At 40.8% G+C, this 16,664-nt stretch overlaps 1 protein-coding gene across 16 annotated transcripts in view; it reads left to right on the top strand.

Annotated features, from left to right (window-relative positions):
- Nucleotides 1-7,090, top strand: part of ZNF75D (zinc finger protein 75D) — a 58,793-nt gene extending 51,703 nt beyond the window's left edge. For 6 of the 16 annotated variants that reach the window (XM_016944187.4, XM_016944185.4, XM_009439675.5 and 3 more), the window contains 4 exons: nt 418-610; nt 1,328-1,419; nt 1,756-1,882; nt 5,025-7,090. In XM_016944187.4, the coding sequence (XP_016799676.2) occupies nt 418-610; nt 1,328-1,419; nt 1,756-1,882; nt 5,025-5,734 (1,122 nt within the window). In that variant the 3' untranslated portion in view covers nt 5,735-7,090. The remainder of the gene's footprint in view (nt 1-417; nt 611-1,327; nt 1,420-1,755; nt 1,883-5,024) is intronic. The other 10 variants (XM_054676912.2, XM_063804334.1, XM_063804335.1 and 7 more) reach the window with 4 other exon arrangements.
- Nucleotides 7,091-16,664: the final 9,574 nt, after the last annotated feature.

Here is a 16,664-nt window from a genome sequence, read left to right as displayed (position 1 = left end):
AAGCTTATTTTACTCAATTCCTTTTCTTTTACAGAAAACCAAAAGATAAAAATTCACTAAAACAAGGATCCAAGTCAAGAAAGTAAACCAGTGAAAGTTCCCCAGCAGGGGAACAGGCTGCCTACCCAACTCTGCTAGTGGCTTGAGCCAGGGCTCTGTGCATCCGGGTGGGGGCCACTGGGTTGGGGGGGCGGGGATCTGCAGTAGTCACAGCTTTTTCTATTTTATCCTAATTATCCCAGATTTTGAGTATAGTTCTTTATGAGAACATAGTGGTACAATACCTCTTCATTCTTTTTATTACTTCTCTAATGTCATGCATTCCCCAAATCTGGGCTCTGCTCTTGTTCCTCCCTCCACTACCACCCCAAAACCAAAAGTAAGTTCTGTGCTAATGAGGATGGGGATTATTTCTAGGTCACAGCCCATGAGCTGGGAAAGGAGGCAGTGCTCTTGGGAGGAACAGCAGTGGCCCCAGGCTTCAAGTGGAAGCCAGCAGAGCCCCAACCAATGGGTGTGTTCCAGAAAGAATATTGGAATACATACCGGGTACTACAAGAACAGCTGGGCTGGAACACTCACAAAGAAACCCAGCCTGTATATGAAAGAGGTGAGGAGCTTCATCATAATTGTCTTCTCCTGGGAGCTGTGGTAGTAATTAGTTCACCTAGAATGTCCTGGGAATTCTCCAGGTGGCCAGCCATGCTAGCAGCTATGATGTCTCCCAGGTGGGAGTACAGTGGGTTGATGGTGGTTGAAGGTGGGGGTCAGCCTGGGGGACAGAAATATCCAAACCACAGAACCCTGCTATTCACACTATAGACTCTACTCCTTTGAAACTTGAGAGGAGAGAAGAAGATGGAACAGGGACAGGTGGGGCCACCTCCCTCTCACAAGTTGTAGGAAAAATTGGGGACAGACATGGGCTATCAGTGGCAGAATGGGATAAAAATTGTGCATTAGGAAAAAGTAATAAAAGACAAAAGTCTCCCACATTACCTACTGTACACTGGAGGACCTGAGCCTTTCATTTTCAAACCTTCAATTCTTGCCCAGCTTATGGTATGAGAGGAAAAATGAATAGATTTCCTTTGATTAATTTCTTTTATGAAATCTAAAGAGTTCATGAACTGGGGAACTGGTTGTATGAGTGGTAGATATTTGGTTCTTATTTACAATGAGATGGCCACTTCTTGGCACCACACACACACTTGTCAATGTGATCCATCTTTACTGAAGGCATCCTGATGTTCTGTATTTTAGAAATCAGCTTGGGATGTTTGTAAATAGGAAACAGAAATTTTCCCTGGCTATTTTCTACCCACAGCTGTGCATGATCAACAGATGTTAGCCCTTTCTGAGCAGAAAAGAATCAAACACTGGAAGATGGCATCTAAACTCATCCTGCCTGAGTCCCTGGTGAGCTGTTATTGCTGGCTTTTTTCAGGTGACTTGACTGTGGCCTTGCCTCTGCTTGTCCCTATTGCCTAGGACTCATAGTGTCCAGCAGGTGCTTTGAGGCATTTTAGCCCCAGTTATTCTCTAGGCAACTAGGCTTGGCACAGTGGGAACTGGGCACCTCCCAGGTGATTTACTGATCCTCTTTGCTCCTTCCTTTCTGCCTTCTCACTTTTTCCCCCTAAATCTTGTACTGTTCACATCTTCAGCACCTGGCCTACCATGTAATTCAGAAATGGGTGGTAGGACAGCTTCTGAAGTGGCAAGTACTAAACTATAGCCCATTCTCTTCTTTAGAGTTTGTTGACATTTGAAGATGTGGCTGTGTATTTTTCTGAGGAAGAATGGCAATTATTGAATCCTCTTGAGAAGACTCTCTACAATGATGTAATGCAGGATATCTATGAGACTGTCATCTCTCTAGGTAAAGATTCTTCCTTCCCATTGTGTAGAAGTTAAGTAATATATTATGTCCTCTGTTTATGGAAAATGCACCCCTGTGAGAGAGTCCCAGTGTTCCAACAGCTGATTGATTCTCAACTTGATGATGTGTGGGAAATAAAGGGATTATCAGGATCCCCTGGAGAGCTTTTTGTAAATACCTGTCTCACTTCTGCATTCTAAATAGAATTATTTTGACTGTGAAAGATTTTACTTTTTTTATCTTTCATCCAAACACACCCTTCTCTAAAAAACATAAAAGCATGCACATCAATGGCATTATTCTACAGAAAAATTAATAACTAATCTGTAAATCAACAACAATAACAATGCAAACAAAAGTTTAAATGATATGTGGAAAGATTTACAGGTAGGCATATGGCTCTTAGTTTAGAAAATAATAATTCAAGTCAATATCAATAAAAGTTAAGGAAAAGTTTCTAATTTCCAAACATTTTTATACAATTTTTTTCCAACTACAATATTTTATAGATCTTTTGTGAGAAGAATATTAGTGTAATCCTAAGAAAGATAACATTCAAGTGATCCTATGCAGGTCAGGTTGCCTTGTTAAAATGAGTTAGAATTCACATAATTCCAATAGTATTATTGCCTCTTGAAATTTAAATGTAGAGCATATCCATCATATTCAAAATGAGTTCGACAACTTACATTTATTTTGATCTAGTTGGAAATAAACCCTAAATTTAGGACTGGTAAAAAAATATATTTAACAAAGACATGGGATTGATCTAAATTTTACTTCACAGGTAAGAGAAAATTACAATTCAGTATGAGGACACTTCATAAGTTTTACCAATGCCCCCATTTATAATTAGGCCAACTGTATCTTGAGTGTATATGAATGTTTGAATAAATACATACTAACATATACAAACCAATTCACACCACACGACTCTTCAAAGATGTTGCTTGAAATGGCTTATTCTCTGGTTTGGGATAAGCGGTGTAACACAGTCACTTAATTTTCTCTTAATCATTTTTTCCCTTTTGTTTATCATGATTCACTTAGTATGTTTCATGTGGGTCATTGATATATTTTTGCAGCAAAAATCCAGTAGCAGTAAGCAGAAATGTTAACTTAAAGGACTACTAGGCAATCAAAGTTTAAATTATCACATGAAAATAGAGCAGATCACACGTAAAGGTCTTCTGCCATGGGATATATTGTTCCATGACTGAAAATTGTGATGTGGTTCCTAGAACATAGCTCTTGCTCTAAGGTGATACATATTAATGTGTAGCTCCAGTCCTTACAAATTAAGTCTGTATTTTACTGGTTTGAGAAGGTGAATTTCTTCGTGTGTGTGTGTGTGTGTGTCTGTGTGTGTGTGTGTCAGAGTCTCACTCTGTCACCCAGGCTGGAGTGCAGTGGTGCAATCCTGGCTCACTGCAACCTTCACCTCCCAGGCTCAAGCAATTTTCCTGCCTCAGCATCCCGAGTAGCTGGGACTACAGGTGTGTGCCACCATGTCTGGCTAATTTTTGTATTTTTATTGGAGACATGGTTTCACCATGTTGCCTAGGCTGGTCTCAAACTCCTGACCTCAAGTGATCCCCTGCCTTGGCCTCCCAAAGTGCTGAGATTACAGGCGTGAGCCACCACGCCTGGCCTGAGAAGGTGAATTTCTTGCCACAAACAAATGCAAAATGCCTCTGCAATAGCGGGTGAAGCCCACTCCCAAGGGCTTAAAGAGTTCAACTTTGAAATAGGGCAGCATGGGCTGCCTCTGCATTTCTTCATAGCAAGTCTATATGCAAGCCACTGAGCAGCACCACTGATGGGAATCCAAAGGAAAACGGCTATAGCACGGTGAAAATCCACCATGGTAACATAAAGTGATTTCTCAATTAAATATTTTGCTATATCAAAGAGAAGTAGGCAAAGGCACATGGTAGTAAATCTAGTCAGAATGTCTGCAGGTCCCCATTACCTCAAATATCAGTGAACTCAGGGACCAACCAAGGTTTACACTGATTATTTTGATATATATATATATATTAAAAAAAACAGAAAACCTTAACGTTTTCAAGCATTTATGGCACAGACATAGGGAAGTACAAATATCGTAGCTTATATCTTCAAAAAGCTGGGCAATTTAAAGTGCTGCTACAGTGAATCAGAGTCACAATTTTAACTTCATTCTTATATTTGATACATTTTTGTGTGTAGAGTACAGGGTGTGCAAATTAAGCAATTTCAATAAATATTAGAAATGTCAATTATTTTGCAAATATAAAGTGAGTGAAATCAGCTAATAATGCAATACAATAAGACATGTGTTAAACAGAGCTTTTTCCCCATGAATACTTTTTACTCTTTCCTTTGAACATCTCGATACTTAAATACATTTCCTTTTATTGGCTTGCAGAAATTAAGCAAAAAGTGAACTATTACCTAGCTACAAGATACTAAATAGTATAAGAGTTTGGAGCTGTCCAGTTGTAATAAATAGAAAATAACAAATATAGTGAAATATGCTGCAAGTTAATGCTCAAAAATGCAGCCTTCTGAGTTACAAAGTACACAATCCTACTAGTCTTCTGAAGTTGTCATTAGTTCATGGAAAATGTAAAAAAGAGCAGAAACTCCATTTAGCTTTTACCTTTCCAGCAGCTCCAGTGCTAAAGTTATAGAATCATGTATGTTTGCCCAAGACCAACTGCACATTGGCGTTAGTCACATATTCTATTTTATCCAGAGTTCAATCAACAAGTCTTTATTTGCACTTCTTTTTACATTCAGGAAACAATAAGCCTACCCAGGCAGCCTTCTGTTGATAGTTGCCTTCTTCTGTTGGGTGTGGGGATATAAGCCACCCTGCTATGTTATTTTTTTTGTTCTGGGGTCCTAAACCAGTTTGTCTTTTTCTTACCATTTTTAGAATTTTCTTTTTGTTATCTCATATCACTTAATGGGTTTGTTGTTGTGCCTATCAGGGAGGATCAAGGAGAAATGGGTCTATGCCATTTTGTCCACACTGGACCGGAAATCACTTGTTCCTGTATTTCTTTTAAAGCAATCATCATTGACTTTTCTCTCCATTTATGTAGCTTTCTTGCACTGGGACACAGATGGCTGATTATTCTGTTTATTCTAACAGGGTTAAAGCTAAAAAATGACACTGGAAATGATCATCCTATATCTGTTTCTACATCAGAAATACAAACATCAGGATGCGAAGTATCAAAAAAGACCAGAATGAAAATTGCCCAGAAAACAATGGGCAGGGAAAATCCTGGTGATACACACAGTGTACAGAAATGGCATCGAGCTTTTCCAAGGAAGAAAAGAAAGAAACTTGCAACTTGTAAACAAGAGCTTCCAAAACTTATGGATCTTCATGGGAAAGGCCCCACAGGGGAGAAACCTTTTAAGTGTCAGGAATGTGGGAAAAGCTTCAGAGTTAGCTCTGATCTTATTAAACACCACAGAATTCACACTGGAGAGAAACCCTATAAATGTCAACAATGTGACAGGAGGTTTAGATGGAGTTCAGATCTTAATAAGCACTTCATGACCCATCAAGGAATAAAACCATATAGATGCTCATGGTGTGGGAAAAGCTTTAGTCATAACACAAATCTACACACACACCAAAGAATTCACACAGGAGAGAAGCCCTTTAAATGTGATGAATGTGGAAAAAGATTCATTCAGAACTCCCACCTTATTAAACACCAGAGAACTCACACAGGTGAGCAGCCTTATACGTGTAGCTTATGCAAGAGAAACTTTAGTAGGCGATCGAGCCTTCTTAGACACCAGAAACTCCACAGAAGAAGGGAAGCATGTCTAGTGTCTCCAAACTGAGGAAAGTTACCATGTAGAGCTTGACCTTAGAAGTGGTGAAAGAATACAAAATTATGAGGCACCCAATGATAGGAATCTGTGATTAATAAAACATTTGGGAAGGGTACATGTTACACTTCACAAAAAGGAATCTAAGCTGTCTGTTTTATTCAGCATTGCATCTTCTGTGCCTAGCACAAGAGTTGATACATAAGGAGTATTTTATAAATAAAAAAATGAAAGTGTAGTGATGAGATTCCTTTAGCTATCCATCTATATGTATATATCTGGTTATTCAAAGCTTCCCCACCCCCAGTCATCTAAATTTTTCAGGTATCAAGTGCTCAACAGACATATGATAGTCAAGGCTCTTAGTCTCATTTTTTACTCTTTGTCAAGAGAAATGGAAAATAAGAGTACTTGGGCCCTCTTAAGGGAGCTCAGAGAGAATTACTAAATTAGGGACAGTTTCAATAGTTATCATTCTATCTACATGAACAATCAAGACCAGGACTCAGGGAACTTTACTCTGTAACAGAAAGAGAGGATTCAGTGTTTGCCCTGGGAGAATTGTCCCATTCTCGTTGCTTCTCTCCTGAGTACCCACTACCACAATGTCTTCTGTCAAGGAATTACAAGTAGCAAGGGAAGGTCTGAATGTAAGGACAGGCCTAGGGACCTTGCAAGCACTTGATATCTCTCCTCTTGCTGACTTTGTCAACATAGACATATAGTGAAATGATGAGGGAGGCAGTCTTGGCCCTCATCCAGGTATCTGTTTTTTTTTTTTGTAGAAAGCACAAATAAGTGGTAAATGGTCTTTTTCTGACTTTCATTATGTGGACTGGATGGAGGCTTTCAAACTGGTGCCATACTGCTGCAGGACCTAAAGGGAGCCCCATCTTTATGGCTGATCAACTACAACCCTATATGCCTGAATACTCTGCAAGAAGGCCTGGAGATTTTGCAAAACTGATTTATTGAGAATGGCAAGGAGAGCCTTGTGAACTTTTAGCTTTGGTGCACAGCTGATACCAGGAGGGAACATCCTGAAGTGTCAGAGCAAAGTAAGGCATATGGCTCAGAGTGATGACGCCAGTCAGAGCCAGGCCAGATGGAAATTGTTTTCTGATGTTACTGGTTTTCTTTTCCCTATTAGCCAAAGTGACTATCTCTTAAGAGAAGATAATGTGACGTCAAGGGAAGTTGGAAGGCATGGATTTATATCTATGTCAGATCCTGGTTTATAATGTTGGCCAAGGCTTATTTATATATGTTTATTTAGTATTCCATAAAATTGTACTTCGTAATGAAAATGACACATTTTATCTTAAATTTAGACAATAAACAAAACTTTGTTACCAAATCACTCAGAAATGGCCAATGTTTGCTTTTTTGAAATGGATGTCTTCAGATATTTTTTCCATCAAGAGACCGTTCTAAGCCTGTTTCCAAATTTATAAAATGAAGATTATAATTCCTACTTCTTAGGGCTACTGTGAGGATTAAATGCACACATGTGAGCATGTCTGACACAATGATGGGCCACATTTGGTGTTTCCTAAACATTTGGAACTTTCTTCATTCTTCCTTCACCTAGTTATTTAGAAAAGAAAATAAGCTTTGTTTACTTGCCCAGCTTTTAAGCATTCTTCATTAATGAGTTTTCCATCATTTCTAGCTGGTTTTTAGGCCCACTAATGATGGTCAGAATGGTAGCCTTCTGGCATGACATTCATTTGGTTCTAGAGGTGCTCCTCTCTAGTCAGCCTGAAACAATACACTGATGTCCCAATTCAGCGAGCTATACTGCTCATGAGTAACAAAACCAAAATATACTACAAACCCTCAACTTGAGATTCCTGAAAATGGAGGGGAGGTGATGGCTAGGGGTGGAATTTTTGTGGACAGTATTTATGGTACTAGGTGCATCCTCAAGCCAATAAAGTAGAAATGAAAGAGGAAAGAGGTGACTGCATATAATGGCGACTAAAAAGAATGAAAGTGCTAAGCCGAAAGGAGGAAGTGACCTGGGAGGAAAGGATCTCATATTCCCAAAGGCTTGGAGACTATGACTGCCTCACCACCCCTTCTCCTAGAATGATCTGAGATTGTGCCCTTGAAACTAAAATGGGAAATTCAAATTCCTGCAGAGGACTCCATTCTCTTTGTGTGAATCCATGTTTGCTAGCATCCTGGATAGCTGCTATCATACCACCATTCAAATAAATTTATTCATGTAGCTTTTATAAAGAAGGGAGGTTAACTAAAAAATTCAAGGATGTACTAGGTCAATGGACCCAGCAGTTATACTCATGAGAATCAGCAAAGTCCCCCAGAACAAGTCAGCAAAAGAGCACTCCATTTTCCCAAAGCTGCTTACCCCTGTTATAATACCTGTTACCTTCAAAGCTTATCGTGCAGGTCCTCATCTACACTGGCATCATTATCAGCAGGGTTTGAGAGCAGGGAACATGGGTTCTATTTGAGAGATCAATTATTTAAGGCAAGTGGCAGGAAGTGACTGCCTTTAGATGGGTCTGAGCAGAAACAGAGAACTGAGATTTGTTATTCCAAGTTCAGATACTCCACCATCATTTGAATACAAGGGCCCCAGGAAAAAGCACATTCTCATCCCTGAGGTTGTGGAACAGGATCTAGAAATCAGTGCTCCTGGCTGACTCATTAGTGCCCAGTCTGCCCTTTCAGCCCTCTGACACAGTCTCCTAGGGCCACATTCCCCGTGCATCCTGACTACTCATGTCATCCCTTGCCAACTCAGAAAAAGAGGAGAAATGTATGTCCATGGAGATATGGGAAGTAAGGAAATAAATGGCAGAATGAGATAAAGGGAAGAGATGTCACTCTATTGCATAACTGCCCACCACCTTCTCAGCACATGGCTAATAGACATGAGCTCCATTGCCTTTCTGAGGACACAAGAGAAAGGCAGCATACAAAAGCTCAGGAACTGGAGAAATGGACAGATTATTCATTCATGGGACAGAGTGAAGAGGCAGAATGCTCCAATTCTTGATCCCACAGACAGAGATGGAACTGAAGACCTGAACCAAGTGTGAGGGGGTATGAACTCGTTTTCCAGTCTCTGTGCTCCCAGAGAAGATGAGCTGAGCAGAGAAAGATAAGAAAGGGTCTAGGAGAGCAGAGTTTAGCAGGCTTTTTCCACTTGTGTGCATTTGTGAGGACTGAGATTGGAAGTCAGGGACTCAGGGACCAAGCCATTGCTTGCTGTGGATGAGACACAAGAGCATGTGAGTGGGTCAAGCCTACCCTGTGCCAGACTCAGGTCTCCACCTTTTCCCTCCCAGCAAACAATGACATGGTTTCTATCCATGGGCCTTTTTGGGTTCCTTCTAGCTCCTTCTCCACTCCCAAGAAACCTCTTCCTCCTTTATTGCCTTGTTCCATCTGCCACAGGCCAATCCTGCTCCTGCCACTTTGCCACTTCCATTCTTTCAGGGAAGGAGAGGAGGAGGGGCCCAAAGACAGGGTGTAGTGAGTGTTATTGTGTTCCACTATTCCCAGAGGAATGGGCACAATAACTGAGAGTGGAAAGGCAGAGTTGGGGAGAGAAGAATAAACAAAACGGAATCATGGCCTAGTCTTCTGTCAAGTAATTTAAAGGCTCTCCTTGCTACTTCCCCTTTAATCCTTGAAAAACACTAAATGGCAGGTAGGTGGGCATGGTGATGACCATGTTGGGGAGGAAGCTGTTCCTCATTTAAAGGAGGGGGCTACCTACAAACTTCTGTTCTTAGCTCAACAGCGAAGCCCTCCCATTCTCATTCTTGTTTTCTTTGCCTTCCTCTTCTCCCTCCATGCTCCCTGATCCTTCCTACCATTGTGGGTTCATGCATGAGACACTGGTAGAGAAGAAGGGACAGGGAGCCAGGGAAACTCTCAAGGACCATCAATCATGAGATATAAAGGGAGAGGTCAGGAGCCATGTTTGAGAGCAGTAGAGGGATAATATCACTCTTAGATCTGGACAACCCAGGGAAAGAAGAGAGGGAAGGAGGCCAGGTCAGCTTTGAGAAGCAGTTCTGCTCCAGGGCTGGGAGTTAGGGAGGAAGTAGGGAGGAGGACCTATGCAATGCCAAGAAAGATTTCCCTTGTCCCTCTTTAGGCTCTGTGTATCTCAGTGTGAGACTTGGGATGATTAGTTGACCATAAATGTATGATTTTGGTGGATGGTAAGATGGCCAAATAGGAACAGCTCTGGTCTGCAGCTTCCAGTGAGATCAATGCAGAAGGTGGGTGATTTCTGCATTTCCAACTGAGGTACCCAGCTCATCTCATTGGGACTGGTTAGACAGTGGGTGCAGCTCATGGAGGGTGAGCAGAAGCAAGGTGGGGTGTCACCTTACCCGGGAAGTACAAGGGGTTGGGAGAACTCCCTCCCCTAGCCACGGGAAGCCCTGAGGGACTGTGCCCTGAGGGATGGTGCATTCCAGCCCAGATACTACACTTTTCCCACGGTATTCACAACCCACAGACCAGGGGATTCCCTCAGGTGCCTATGCCACCAGGGCCCTGGGTTTCAACCACAAAACTGGGCAGCTATTTGGGCAGACACCGAGCTAGTTGCAGGAGTTTTTGTCATAACCCAGTGGCACCTGGAGAACCAGCGAGACAGAACTTTTCACTCCCTGGAAAGGGGGCTGAAGCCAGGGAGCCAAGTGGACTAGCTCATTGGATCCAACCCCACGGAGCCCAGCAAGCTAAGATCCACGGGTTTGAAATTCTCGCTGCCAGCACAGCAGTCTGAAGTCGACCTGGTATGCTCGAGCTTGATGGGGGGAGGGGCATCCACCATTACTGAGGCTTGAGTAGGTGGTTTTCTCCTCACAGTATAAACAAAGCCACCAGGAAGTTCAAACTCGGCAGAGCCCACCACAGCTCAACAAAGCTACGCTAGCCAAACTGCCTCTCTAGATTCCTCCTCTCTGGGCAGGGCATCTCTGAAAGAAAGGCAGCAGCCCCAGTCAGGGCCTTATAGATAAAACTCCCAACTCCCTGGGACAGAGCACCTGGGGGAAGAGGTGGCTGTGGGCACAGCTTCAGCAGCCTTAAGCGTTCCTGCCTGCTGACTCTGAAGAGAGCAATGGATCTCACAGCACAGTGCTCGAGCCCTGCTAAGGGACAGACTGCCTCCTCAAGTGGGTCCCTGATCCCCATGCCTCATGACTGGGAGACATCTCCCAGCAGGGGTCGACAGACACCTCATAAAGGAGAGCTCCAGCTGGCATCTGGCAGGTGCCCCTCTGGGACAAAGCTTCTAGAGGAAGGAACAGGCAGCAGTCTTTGCTGTTCTGCAGCCTCTGCTGGTGATACACAGGCAAACAGGGTCTGGAGTGGACCTCCAGCAAACTCCAGCAGACCTGAAGCAGAAGGGCCTGACTGTTAGAAGGAAAACTAACAAACAGAAAGGAATAGTATCAACATCAACAAAAAGGACGTCCACACAAAAACCCCATCTGAAGATCACCAACATCAAAGACCAAAGGTAGATAAATCCATGAAGATGAGGAAAAAACAGCACAAAAAGGCTGAAAATTCCAAAAACCGTAATGCCTCTTTTCCTCAAAAGGACCACAACTCCTCGCCAGCAAGAGAACAAAACTGGATGGAGAATGCGTTTGACAAATTGACAGAAGTAGGCTTCAGAAGGTGGGTAATAACAAACTCCTCTGAGCTAAAGGAGCATGTTCTAACCCAATGCAAGGAAGCTAAGAACGTTGAAAAAAGGTGAGAGAAATTGCAAACTAGAATAATCAGTTTAGAGCAGAACACAAATGACCTGAAGGAGCTGAAAAACACAGCACGAGAACTTCATGAAGCATACACAAGTATCAATAGTTAAATCGATCAAGCAGAAGAAAGGATATCAGAGATTGAAGATCATTTTAATGAAATAAAGCATGAAGACAAGATTAGAGAAAAAAGAATGAAAAGGAACAAAGCCTCCAAGAAATATGGGACTATGTGAAAAGACCAAACCTACATTTCACTGGTGTACCTGAAAGTGACAAGGAGAATGGAACCAAGTTGGAAAACACTCTTCAGGATATTATCCAGGAGAACTTCCCCAACCTTGCAAGACAGGCCAACATTCAAATTCAGGAAATACAGAGAAAACCACAAAGATATTCCATGAGAAGAGCAACCCAAAGACACATAATTGTCAGATTCACCAAAGTTGAAATGAAGGAAAAAATGTTAAGGGCAGCCAGAGAGAAAGGTCGGATTACCCACAAAGGGAAGCCCATCAGACTAACAGCAGATCTCTTGGCAGAAACCCTACAAGCCAGAAGAGAGTGGGGGCCAATATTCAACATTCTTAAAGGAAAGAATTTTTCAACCCAGAAGTTCATATCCAGACAAACTAAGCTTAATAAGCAAAGGAGAAATAAAATCCTTTACAGACAAGCAAATGCTGAGAGATTTTGTCACCACCAGGCCTACCTCACAAGAGCTCCTGAAGGAAGCATTAAATATGGAAAGGAAAAACCAGTACCAGCCACTGCAAAAACATACAAAATTGTAAAGACCATCGACACTATGAAGAAACTGCATCAAGTAATGGGCAAAATAACCAGCTGGCATCATAATGACAGGATCAAATTCACACATAAAAATATTAACCTTAAATGTAAATTGGCTAAATGTCCCAGTTAAAAGACAGAGAGTGGCAAATTGGATAAAGAGTCAAGATCCATCACTGTACTGTAGTCAGGAGACCCATCTCACGTGCAAAGACACACATAGGCTCAAGATAAAGGGATGGAGAAATATTTACCAAGTAAATGGAAACAAACAAACAAACAGAAAGGGTTGCAATCCTAGTCTCTGATAAAACAGACTTTAAACCAAGAAAGATCAAAAAAGACAAAGAAGGGCTTTACATAATGGTAAAGGGATCAATGCAACAAGAAGAGATAACTATCCTAAACATATATGCACCCAATACAGGAGGACCCAGATTCATAAAGCAAGTTCTTAGAGACTTACAAAGAGATGTAGACTCCCACACAATAATATTGGGAGACTTTAACACCCCACTGTCAATATTAGACAGATCACCAAGACAGAAAATTAACAAGCATATTCAGGACTTGAACTCAGCTCTGGACCAAGCAGACCTAATAGACATCTACAGAACTCTCCACCTCAAATCAACAGAATATACATTCTTCTCAGCACCACATCCCATTTATTCTAAAATTGATGACACAATTGGAAGTAACATACTTCTCAGCAAATGCGAAATAATGGAAATCATAACAGTCTGTCAGACCACAGTGCAATCAAATTAGAACTCAGGATTAAGAAACTCACTCAAAACCTCACAACTACATGGAAATTGAACAACCTGCTCCTGAATGACTACTGAGTAAATAACAAAATTAAGGTAGAAACAAATAAGTTCTTTGAAACCAATGAGAACAAAGATACAACGTACCAGAATCTCTGGGACACAGCTAAAGCAGTGTTTAGAGGGAAATTTATAGAACTAAATACCCACAGGAGAAAGCAGGAAAGATCTAAAATTGACACCCTAACATCACAATTAAAAGAACTAGAGAAGCAAGAGCAAACAAATTCAAAAGCTAGCAGAAGACAAGAAATAACTAAGATCAGAGCCAAACTGAAGGAGATAGAGACATGAAAAACACTTCAAAAAATCAATGAATCCAGGAGCTGTTTTTTTGAAAAGATTAACAAAATAGATAGACTGCTAGCCAGACTGATAAAGAAGAAGAGAGAAAAGTCAAATAGACACAATAAAAAATGATAAAGGGGATATCACCACTGATCCCACAGAAATACAAACTACCATCAGAGAATACTATAAATACCTCTATGGAAATAAACAACAAAATCTAAAAGAAATGGATAAATTGCTGGACACATACACCCTCCCAAGACTACACAAGGCAGAAGTCGAATCCCTGAATAGACCAATAACAAGTTCTGAAATTTAGGCAGTAATTAATAGCCTACCAACCAAAAAAGCCCAGGACCAGACAGATTCACAGCCGAATTCTACCAGAGGTACAAATAAGAGCTGGTACCCTTCCTTCTGAAACTATTCCAAACAATAGAAAAAGAGGGACTCCTCCCTAACTCATTTTATGAGGCTAGCATCATCCTGATACCAAAACCTGAGACACACACACACACAAAAGAAAATTTCAGGCCAATATCCCTGATAAACATCAATGAAAAAATCCTCAATAAAATACTGGCAAACCGAATCCAGCAGCACATCAAAAAGCTTATCCACCACCTTCAAGTCAGCTTCATCCCTGGGATGCAAGGCTGGTTCAACATATGCAAACCAATAAACATAATCCATCACTTAAACAGTACAAATGACAAAAACCACATGATTATCTCAATAGATGCAGAAAAGGCCTTCGATAAAATTCAACACTCCTTCGTGCTAAAAAGTCTCAATAAACTAAGTATTGATGGAACATATCTCAAAATAATAAGGGCTATTTATGACAAACCCACAGCCAATATCATACTGAATGGGCAAAAGCTGGGAGCATTCCCTTTGAAAACCACCAAAAGACAAGGATGCCCTCTCTCACCACTCCTATTCAACATAGTATTGGAAGTTCTGGCCACGGCAATCATGCAAGAGAAAGAAATAAAGGGTATTCAAATAGAAAGAGAGGAAGTCAAATTGTCTCTGTTTGCAGATGATATGATTGTATATTTTAAAAACCCCATCGTCTCAGCCCAAAATCTCCTTAAGCTGATAAGCAACTTCAGCAAAGTCTCAGGATACAAAATCAATGTGCAAAAATCACAAGCATTCCTATACACCAATAATAGACAAATGAGCCAAATCACGAGTGAACTCCCATTCACAATTGCTACAAAGAGAATAAAATACCTAGGAATCCAACTTACAAGGGATGTGAAGGACCTCTTCAAGGAGAACTAGAAACCACTGGTCAAGGAAATAAGAGAGGACACAAACAAATGGAAAATCATTCCATGCTCATGGATAGAAAGAATCAACATTGTGAAAATGGCCATACTGCCCAAAGTAATTTATAGATTCAGTGCTATCCTCATCAAGCTACCATTGACTTTCTTCACAGAATTAGAAAAAAAACTACTTTAAATTTTATATGGAACCAAAAAAAGAGCCCGTATAACCAAACAATCCTAAGCAAAAAGAACAAAGCTGGAGGCATCACGCTACATGACTTCAAACTATACTACAAGGCTACAGTAACCAAAACAGCATGGTACTGGTACCAAAACAGATATATAGACCAATGTAACAGAACAGAGGCCTCAGAAATAACACCACACATCTACAACCATCTGATCATTGACAAACCTGACAACAACAAGCAATGGGGAAAGGATTCCTTATTTAATAAATGGTGTTGGGAAAACTGGCTAGCCACATGCAGAAAACTGAAACTGGATCCCTTCCTTACACCTTATACAAAAATTAACTCAAGATGGATTAAAGACTTAAATGTAAGACCTAAAACCATAAATACCCCAGAGGAAAACCTAGGCAATATGATTCAGGACATAGGCATGGGCAAAGACTTCATGGCTAAAATGCCAAAAGCAATGGCAACAAAAGCCAAAATTGACAAATGTGATCTAATTAAACTAAAGAGCTTCTGCACAGTAAAAGAAACTATCATCAGAGTGAACCAGCATCCTATAGAATGGGAGAAAATTTTTACAATCTATCTGTCTGATAAGGGGCTAATATACAGAATCTACAATGTACTTAAACAAATTTACAAGAAAAAAAGAAAACCTCATCAAAAAGTGGGTGAAGGATATGAACAGACACTTCTCAAAAGAAGACATTTATGCGGCCAACAAACTATTAAAAAAAAGTTCATCATCACTGGTCATTAGAGAAATGCAAATCAAAACCACCATGAGATATCATCTCACACAAGTTAGAATGGCAGTCATTAAAAAGACAGGAAACAACAGATGTTGGAGAGGATATGGAGAAATAGGAATGCTTTTACACTGTTGGTGGGAGTGTAAATTAGTTCAACCATTGTGGAAGACAGTGTGGTGATTCCTCAAGGATCTAGAACCAGAAATACCATTTGACCCAGCAATCCCATTACTGGGTATATACCTGAAGGATTATAAATCATTCTACTATAAAGACACATGCACATGTATGTTTATTGCAGCACTGTTCACAATAGCAAAGACTTGGAACCAACCCAAATGCTATCATTGTTAGACTGGATAAAGAAAAAGTGACACGTATACACCACGGAATACTATGCAGTCATAAAAAAGGATGAGTTCATGTCCTTTGCAGAGACATGGATGAAGCTGGAAACCATCATTCTCAGCAAACTAACACAGGAACAGAAAACCAAACACTGCATGTTCTCACTCATAAGTGGGAGTTGAACAATGAGAACACATGGACATAGGAGCGGAGGGAACATCGCACACTGGGGCCTGTCTGGGGGCGGGGGCCTAGGGGAGGGATAGCATTAGGAGAAGTACCTAATGTAGATGATGGGTTGATGGGTGCAGCCAACCACCATGGCACGTGTATACCTATGTAACAAACCTGCACATACTGCACATGTATCCCAGAACTTAAAGTATAATTTAAAAAAGAAAGAAATATAACTAATCATATGATCCAGCAGTCCCACTACTGGGTATTTGTTCAAAGGAAATGAAATCAATATGTCAAAGTGCAGCTTATATTTGCTGCTGCACTATTCTCAATAGCCATGATATGAAATCAACCTAAATGTTCATGAGTAGATGAATAAAGAAAATGTGGTATATAAAAAAAGTATGATTTTATTTCTGGGCTCTCAATTTTGTTCTATTTGTCTATATGCCTACCCTTATGCCAGTACAACACTGTTTTTAATTATTATAGGTTTGCAGT

This window comes from Pan troglodytes, chromosome X, assembly GCF_028858775.2.
Source record: "Pan troglodytes isolate AG18354 chromosome X, NHGRI_mPanTro3-v2.0_pri, whole genome shotgun sequence".
NCBI lineage: Eukaryota > Metazoa > Chordata > Mammalia > Primates > Hominidae > Pan > Pan troglodytes.
The sequence above is the reverse complement of the archived record's forward strand: the minus strand, read 5'-3'. Positions and strand labels throughout refer to the sequence as shown.